At 34.2% G+C, this 9,723-nt stretch overlaps 1 protein-coding gene across 1 annotated transcript in view; it reads left to right on the top strand.

Annotated features, from left to right (window-relative positions):
* LOC106473477 (segment polarity protein dishevelled homolog DVL-3-like) overlaps nucleotides 1-9,066 on the top strand; it is a 40,142-nt gene extending 31,076 nt beyond the window's left edge. Inside the window, exons 6-8 of the mRNA XM_022401900.1 lie at nucleotides 7,620-7,755; nucleotides 7,996-8,131; nucleotides 8,923-9,066. Of these exons, the coding sequence (XP_022257608.1) occupies nucleotides 7,620-7,755; nucleotides 7,996-8,131; nucleotides 8,923-9,066 (416 nt within the window). The remainder of the gene's footprint in view (nucleotides 1-7,619; nucleotides 7,756-7,995; nucleotides 8,132-8,922) is intronic.
* The last annotated feature ends 657 nt before the right edge of the window (nucleotides 9,067-9,723 follow it).

The following is a 9,723-nucleotide window of genomic DNA, read 5'->3' as shown; positions in this document are numbered from 1 at the left end:
TAAATCACAGTATTCACACACTTTACTTATGGTGCGTACTGTTTGCTTGACTCAATTATCTTCAATCTGTCTGCATATCTCTCTCCCATTGGCTTTATTTGCTGGGCTTATATACTAAAAAAGAGGGTGCCTGGAACAAACTCGGGCCTCCCCGATAATTCATGATCCTTCCACAAACTCCAGCGCGCATGCTCCCAGCATCACTCGACTTCCGCTGTTGTAACAATAACATAGAATTTTACCCTCAGTTTTCCAAACTTTCTGTAAATAATATATTATTTTCTGGTTTTGCAGTATCTGCAGAACATCATGTGCTTGTTAAAAGGTTTTTCTGAAGTGTCACAGTTGAGTTCTTCCAGTGTTGATCAATAATTATGCACACTTTCAAAGAAAGTATTTAGTACTTGTAAGAATTTTGAAATGAACAAGTGAACACTGACAACATTTCCTCATCAGTTGTCATAACATGTAAAAGCTTGGGTACATGAGGTGTATAAACACTTGCACATTAAGCTATTTCTCATAAAGAGGAAATTCATTACTTTGCATTGGCATCAAGTGAGAGGGATTTTTTGTATGGTTTTATGTATTCATTCCTACCTTGGGTCTGTACTTTTTGGCATTGCCATCTCTATATTGTCCTTACTTTTTCAAACAGTTTTTATTGCTCATTTCCCCTCTTTTTTTTTAAACAATCAATATTAATGTGTGGCAGTCACTATGAAGCAGCAGTTTTAGCCTGGGGTGATGAGTTGTATTGAAGTTAGTGAAATGTTATACTGCTTCTGCACTTCCTATGTTAAAATGCAGCATTTTGGTGAGTAAACCAATGCAACAACTTCAAGCATTGGTGAGCTAGCTGTTCTGATGCCAGCAGTCAGCAGAACATTTGGCTGTTATGCTACTCACAGGTTCTCTACTTTAGCAATGTTTTTTAGCTATTGAAAATCCTAAAAAAATTTAATTTACGTGGTTATAAAAGTCTCTTAGATTGTTATAAGAGAGATTTGAGATTATGAAAAGCAATACATAATACAGAGCTGCCATTTTTTTTCCAGCCCATCCCTACATTCTAAGCGCTACCCTGTTAATGATGAGATGGATACTTTGAGAAACAGTTATTCAAAAAAGGATACAGATGTACTTCTTGTTAATAAACTGAAACAAGCATGCTGTAAAAAAATAATACTTGGAAGCGACATGCAATAAATTATCAACTAAGGCTTATAACATAATAATAAGAATTAAAACACAATTGTCTTTTCGTATATATTTTATGCATTTATTACAATCATTACAAAGTTGGCTTGTGCATGGTATAATTCCAAGTTAGTACCTAATTTCTTATTTAAGTTGTTTTGTGGACAGGATCATTACAAAACTTTATCAAGCGAATAACAAGAATGAAAATGTTGCTAATTAATAAAAATATTAACATCTGGTTACATTCTTTTGAGACTTTAAAGTGAAAGCTGTAATTTTTTTATTTCCTTAGGCCTCATGAGTTATAAAGGTTACAGTGCAATCACAGCTTATTTATACATAATCGATTTTGGAGTATGTTTTTATAATATTATTTTAAACAGTATAAAGTAAAATATAAAAGCAAATTTATGTGTCATGTTTTTGTTCTGCTACCTTAATAAAATGGTTAATATAGCATTAAAATTTGTAAGTATTAATTTATTAGTCTTGTTATTGTTTATTGAAATCAACTAGCATTATTTCATTTCTAATATATCACATGGTTAAAAGGGCTGGCATGATTAAGTGGATAAAGAATATTGCTTTGTGAGCGTTGACCCCATGATCAAGAACTTGCCAGTTCCAGATGTGCCTTAGGACACAAATTCGGGAATGTTAGATGTGTGATGTGACGAAACACGTACACAATATAGAAAGAGTGAATTTATAGTTCATTCAACACCAGTTTAAAAAGTTACACAAATTGTAAATTATATTGTAATACAATGTAAAAACAAATTTTACATCTTATTCAGCATTAAATAATACAATTGAACCTGGGCAAGCTGATAAGGACTTTGATCATCTGTTTTCACCTCCCGAATTTGCTATGCCTTTCCACGCATTTCGTGACGACTCAGTTTGGCCTTCCACAGTTTTTTCTAACTTTATTTACAAGGTATGTGATGTCTTATCCTTAGCTCCTATTTCTTATGACCCACGTTCTTCCTTTCAGCATGAATTTTCGTCCAAATCCTATTTGGTTTTTCCCTCATACCCTGAAAGACGGGTCCATACTGAACAATTTGCCTCTCAGTTAAATGACAACGTTAGCATGCTTCTTACCCCAAGGGCCTCTGATCAGTCTGTCCTTGCTTATCATCATGCTGACAGTCCATATCTTGACCAACAACTATTGGGTTCTGTTTTACCTGTTTGGGGGAGGGCCCCTAATTTCCTGTTAGTTTAACCCATGCCCAATTTTCCTACCTCCATCTTACCCTTACGACTCTTTTGTGGTATATTTCCAAGATTCATCTTCTGTCTGAGGCTCTTTACAGGAATCCTCAGGGGTTTTCTCCTCCTTCCTCCCTCTCACCCTCTCCCTCCTTACCTCCATGTTGGCTTTGCATATGTGGTTTCTCTGTTGTTGGGACCTTCCGAGTCAGGATGCTATTTTATCATGGACCTATTTACTTGCACCTTATCACTGAGATCCACGTGTGGCTCCCCTTTTCTGGAGTTTTGTATTTGATATGATCCCGGTGGCTTTATAATCACACGTAGCATTGGTCCAACGACAGTTCACCCTTTCCCATCTGGTGGCCAGTTTGTCTCAGATGGAGCCAAGTGTGGCACCGATCCCAGTTTCCTCTCCTTCCCCTTCCTAACACTTACCTGTCCCTCCTTCCCGAGGTGCCACAACTCATTGTTTTTCTCGACGATGCACGATACGTCACCAACAGTACTGGTGGGTTTGGGTCCAGTGGGGACTGACAGGCAGCCTTTCTTCTTCAATGTCACTCTTTCATAAATGATGTTTGGGTTCTTCATATCTTGTCAGAAGGATTAAAGATCCCATGTACCCATTTTCTTTCCTTTACCTCAGGATCCTGTTGTTTTTCAGCATCTATCACAGGCAGTGCAGGACTTCCTCAATCAACTGGCTATCGAACCTGTTGTCCATCATTCACCAGGGTATTACTCTCATCTCTGTTGTTGTTCCCAAGATAACCGGGGTCTGGAGGCCTGTCATCAATTGATCCCACCTCAGTGGCTTTGTTCACCTCCCTCATTTCACCATGGAGTCCTATCTCACCCTCCGGTGGGCATTTTCTCTGGCCTTATGGATGACCAAGATGCATGTCACCAATGCTTACCTGCATATTCTAGTAGCAGCAGTCTCATCCATATCTTTGGTTTGTCCATCACATGGTGGTGTACCAGTTTTGTGCCCTAACCTTTGGGCTCATTTTGGTACCTTATGTTTTCTGTTGGGTGGTGAGGACTTTTGCTCTTCATGCCCTATGGCTGCATTTCCATTATTACATGGACGACTGGCTTCTTCTGGTCATACTCATCAGCTCTTTCAAGTGGCTGCTTCGGAGGGGTGATTGATCAAATTGGAGAAGTCCTACCCACATCCTACCAAATACCTTATCCACTTGAGTGTCTTTTTCAACACTCGCCTTAGTCAGACTCAGTCTTCTGCTCTCCAACTACATTTGATGGAATTATCAGTTCGTCACACCCTGACTTCTTCCTCACTTTCTGTACACGAGGTTCTATCACTTTTGGGGAGGTGATCTTCTGTGACCCCTCTGGTTACCCTAGGTCTTACACATATGCGTTCCCTTTTGTGGGCTGTACATGATCAGTGGAACCTTGCTCGGGATCCCTTGGCTGCCCCTATTACACTCACTCCTTCCCTTGCAGATAATCAGGTTTGGTGATTGGACAAGGCTCACTTGTTGGCATGTCCTGATTTACACCTCTTTATGAACACATCTCTCCAGGCTGGGGTGTGTGGGTCGATCTCCAGGAGGCTTTGGGTCGTTGATTGGTGGACAAACAGTCATTTTATATCAATTTCCTAGAGCTTCTAGCCATCTGTTGGGCTTTAGATCACTTCCTTCCTCTCACCCGCCATTGTCTAGTGATGATTCACTCCTACAATTTGACGATGGTGGCATATATCAATCACCAAGAGAGAAAATCTGGTCAAGATCCCTCCATTTTTGTACATTGGATCTTCTCTATTGAGCCCATTAGGAAATTAATTAATTAATTAGGAAATGTGGTGTGTGGTACCTCTCTTCAGATCTGGCTCTCTCAACTACGGAAGTATCCTTTGGACGCTTTCAGGTGAGGGGGGTACATTTGTTCTTCCTTTGCAACAGTCCTTCCACCTTATCAGAGTGGGATTTTAGCTAACTTTGTGAACAGAGGGAAGTACCATATCGAAAGTTATAATTTTCCTATACTGAAAATGTATTTCTGATAGGTACTTACCTCCTCTTACACTTCCCACCCTTCCTCCCCACACACTTCTGGTGCTTGTTTTCTGCCAAACTTCAAAGTATTAGTTCAGTAGAGGTACATAGAAGGAGTCACATGTTCTATGCTCCTATTAGTGGAAAGGTGACTCATGATGATTTGCATGAGAAACGCTTTGGAATCACTTGATTCCAATAAGGGGAGCAGAAGGCTTATGGCATGCATAAAGAAAAAAAAAGTTTGCATATAGAGGGCAGCAATGAATGAGAATAGCTAATTGTGTGAGCGGAGGGAATTACCTATTGGAAATACATTTTCAGTTTAGGAAAATTATAAGTTTTATTCATCAGAAAATTTTCAAATTTCATATGCGAAATCTTTATAACCTCTAGATAATTATCAAACGTTTTTTTTTGTTTTTAAAAAACTATATTTTTAGCTATTATTTTCACTATTGTATCTCTGTATGGGTTTGGTCGATTTGACTGACCTCTTAACCACCATGAAAAATTAGGAAGTAAACATAAATTAGGCTTTTTTTGTTCTAGAATGACTAAAATTATAACACGAAAACACAAATGTTTAGTGTAAATAGCTTAAATCTCATAACATTATACGTCTATATATATTTATTATTATTATTTTATTGACCTTTCAGTCGTGTCTGACTAACATTACAGAAGTTGCAATGACGTGGCTCACATGCACTGATGTTACTGTACCCAATAGTATAAAACTGGCCTTTACTAAGTGACCTGTCTTGGCTTTGTTCTAGTGGACCAGTATTTTGTAAAATATGCTACATTTCAGTTATAATACATTACATGTCTATATATATATATTATTACTATTTACAAATATGTTCTTAAATTTCAGTTATTTCTCTTAAACATAGAACAGTAAATAAAGAAGTATAGAAAACAATGATCTTGTCTGCTTACAGACTTACTACTCATTTGCTGCTTGACATAATTTGCTAAGCCTTTTCAAATTTTCCACATGGAGAATGTAAAAAAATTTTTTTTTAGATTTTATATAAGCATTTTGAAATTAAAAATTCATAAATTACTAAATCAATACTACAGAATTGCACTATGATTTTTCGAGCTTCATGGTGTCTTATCTTACTGCTTTGATTTTAACATGAAAAGAAAGGGTTCACTACATTAACACTTTGCAGAAGCTGAGAAAACCATGCGGAGAACATTCCGAGCTTTTGATTTGTTATACACACGTCATTGGGCAAAGTATGTGTATGTAAGCACATTTTTTTGAGAAATGAAAGAGGTAGGCAGGGCCACCTTATTTGATTTGCTAAATGTAATTATTTTCTCAGAAAATAAAAGTGATAGGAGGTTCTTATCTTATATACTAGCTTGTAAAAATTGGTTATTTGAGTAAGAAACTATAGACTTTAAGTTCGGACATGACAAATATCTGATTTGTACCAAAGCTCCATTCAATGTACCACATGACACATAAAAATCAATAGGTAGGACTTATTTTTAAATTAAGAAAATAACTGATGTATAATACTAAAATTTGAATTAAAATCTACAATTTGATATCAAACTTATTGATATACATTCATAAAATAATGGCTCTATAAAATTTTGAATGTAAATCTACAAATGTGATGATATGCTCTTTGGCTCCTGACCATAGGAAGACCCATTGAGATAGGGTTAAAAAATTCCTAAAGTGATAGGAGTGCTTTCTATCGCTTTCTCTACTCTTGACAATTATTTTACTTCATTACACATGGGTCATGTGATTTTTGTTGAAATTGGAATCTCCCCATTAAGTATATGTATAATTACTGTTGACTGGTTAAACATATAATATGGACCTTCAAATCAATTATAAAGACAGATATATATCTATCAATTTGGCAATTACATGGTAACTTCATGCTAAAATAATACAAGAACAAAAGCACACACACGCGACAATGTTGTTAAAAGCAAGAATATATTAAAATCAATAAAACTGTATGTTTCATTTGGATTCAGCCAGCCATCTTCAGGGAAAATCATCCAGTGCCCTGACCAGTATGTCTTTATATGAAGCAGAATGAATACCTCTTTCATTCTCCAGCAGTGTGAGGTATAAGAAGGTTCAACAAATGCATTATGGAAGCAACTTATGTGCTTGTTATTTGTGTTGCTCTTCCAGATGGAGATCATTCTTGATTGTGTTATGCATGCTGTTGCCTGAGGCAGGTGGACAGCTTTTGCCATTGACCTTTGCATTTGTGGGCTCTCACATGTTCCAAGAAACCGCACTTTGCTTACCACAGTTGGAATATGACTTGTTGCAGGTTTCTTTTTTGGTTGATCCATGTACCTGTTTTTTTTCCAGTGTTGAAAAGTACAAGGGATATTTCCATTTTGAAATTCTGAATCGCTGATCTGAACACATCTTTATTATCTGGGTGTGTGAGTATTTTTCATTGGAAAGGGGTTATTACATACTCTTTTTTTTCTCAAAAGCATTCAGTTTTTGGTGACATTGCCAAGCAATGTAAGAATGTACTTCTGGTACATTCTGTTTCACCATGACTTTATATTGGCTGTGACTGTCATGCATCTTGGTGATTTGCATATTCAAATAAATTTTAATATAATATGGTAATTAGTACAGAATAATGAGTTTTGAATGAATTTATCAGTTCTTACTTATCTTTAACATCAAACATTTTAAAGTTTACAGAATATTTTTATGAGGAATTATTGTTCTGAAGATTAGCCTGTTTTACAGATAGTTAAAGCTTTCATTATATTTATTAATTCTTTTTATGTTCATACAGTTGAGTAATTGTTAAAGAGGCATCAGTAATAAAATTGAAATATTTTTTAAGATTTAAAGTACATTTTTATTTTGATATCGTTTTTGTTCATGATGATCTTTACAACTTCATATGATGTATTTCAAAACTAGTGATTTCAGATTATATCTAACACTTGTTGGCATGTCAGATACAACTTATAGTTGCTCTTATTCAGTTAATGTGATTGTAACATATCTTTTTAACATTCATTTTCTGTGTATAAATATATAGGGGCACCCATGATTGTTTTTACTTGAAGTTTAAGGAAGCTGATTATAACAAGCTTTCTGAGTTTAAAGTATGTAGTAGTTAATTGTTGTCATCATAGGGAGAATCAATGGCCACAACAAACATGGACATGGGCAAAAACACCGAGGAGGACATGCATATGAGACTTCTTCCATGGTGACTAGTGACATTGATACCACAAGTTTTGTAGATTCAGAGGATGAGACCACCAGCAGGTACAAACCTTGGAGAGAAGAAACTTTTTTTGTCTTAAAAAAAAGATCAGTAAGAATATAATATATCATAGGAATGTCATATCATAGAAGAACTTAACTACAAATATAAGGTACACCATATTTTGTAAGGTGCAAGAAAATTTTACTAGAGATGTAACTTGTGAAACCTTGTAATTTAATATAAAACATTTGTACTTCATGTACACATGTGTAATTGTTGTTTGTGTTTTTATATATAAGAATATCTACAACAACTGGAGAAAGTAGTGTTTCTAAGATTCACGCTCGTCAGAGGCGAAGAAGGAGAAGACATAGAATACCGCCAATGAGTAGGGTAAGGAGAGACAACTGCAGTATAGCTAACTTTCAAGATGGAGTAAGTCATTTTCATTGATAGGGTATGGTGATGATGGTGGTGACTTTTGTAATTTTACATTGCCAAAAAGAAATCCATATAGATTAATCGAGTGTTTTATAAGGAAACAGTGAACTTGGTTAAAGTTAGATATAAAAGGGGTCTGAAATCACAGAGGTTGATTGGAGTTAGTTGTGATTGTACACTGTTATAAGAATTGAATGAGAAATAATTGTTATCAAAATCATATTCAATTGCTCAGTAGAAAATATTCAACTTTATATAGAAACACAAATCAAAGTTTATCCATATGGAAATTTTAAGTTGAACCTTAATAGTTTCAGGTACGTAATGATAATTTTAAAGTTTTAATTAACTTTGGTGGACTAAGTTCTTCATCAACAATTATTAATTGACAATTAGAATATTTTTTATATACTTATTCAAAATACACTTTGTGTAATAATTTTCTTCACTTATTTGTTTTTTGCATATCACTTGTAATATACAAAAACTTCTGTGAAAGAAAGAAGATTACCATAACTGTAGAGTTACCAGTCAAATCTTAACATTTTTACACACTGAGGTTGATATGACTCTTTGACTTTATTTTGCTTTTGTGTTGATGGTAATTTTCCTAGTGCAGTTCTTTGATTGTGGCTTTTGTAAATATAGTTTATGATAATTTTACAAATTCATGAAATATCTCTTAATTGAAAAAAATACTGAAACAATTTTATATTATATGACCAACAATATTTTACCACTTTTTACTGTTCTCCTTGACAGTTGCTTTCCATTTTCTCCCACAGACATCTTCTATCAGTAGCATTACAGAATCAACTATGTCTTTAAATATCATCACAGTAACTCTTAATATAGGTAAGGAATTTCTAAATCACTTAGCTTTTCGTAACAAATTTTATTTATTTTACTCACCTAAACAATCTGATTAGCAAGTTTTAGATTTGTTATTCATTATGTAACCAGTAAAATCTAAGTTTATGAAGATTATATTACAATAAAAATAACAAGTTTAATGTTAAGAACTTAAGAAACAGTATGAGAATACACTTTACAAATTCACAAATTCTTTTACATTTAATTCTCAAAAAATGTTTGGTTTTTTGCAGTTCAGAGATAAATGTGTGTTATTTACAAAAAATAACTTTATTAAAAGCCTATAAAGTCATCATTTAATGAAGGTAGCTAACATATAAAACTTTCATTTTTAAAACCTCATTGACAACCTTACTTTAATGTTGTCACTAGGGCAACTGAAAAAAAACACAAAAGAAAGAAAGAACTTACAAAATACAGTTTAAATTTATAAGGGTATTGTTAAGAGTCACTGAATTGTTAGTAGGTCACATACAATTAACCCTCTTATTACAGGTAGGGTAATGTGTGCATGTCATTACCTTTTACTTAGTTATGTTCAAAATTTAATTAAACTATTTTACTCTCAACATATATGAATAAACTTGCTATAAAAACGTTGTTAATAAATCAAAATTTTAATATTATATAAGTTTTAAGTTCTTAATTTTATAAAAAAAATACTATTAAAAATCTTCAATTTCTCCTAGTATGAGAATCATAACATTTATTTT

The sequence above is a fragment of the Limulus polyphemus genome, unplaced genomic scaffold, assembly GCF_000517525.1.
Source record: "Limulus polyphemus unplaced genomic scaffold, Limulus_polyphemus-2.1.2 Scaffold6206, whole genome shotgun sequence".
Lineage (NCBI taxonomy): Eukaryota > Metazoa > Arthropoda > Merostomata > Xiphosura > Limulidae > Limulus > Limulus polyphemus.
This window is presented reverse-complemented; position numbering and strand designations above follow the sequence as displayed.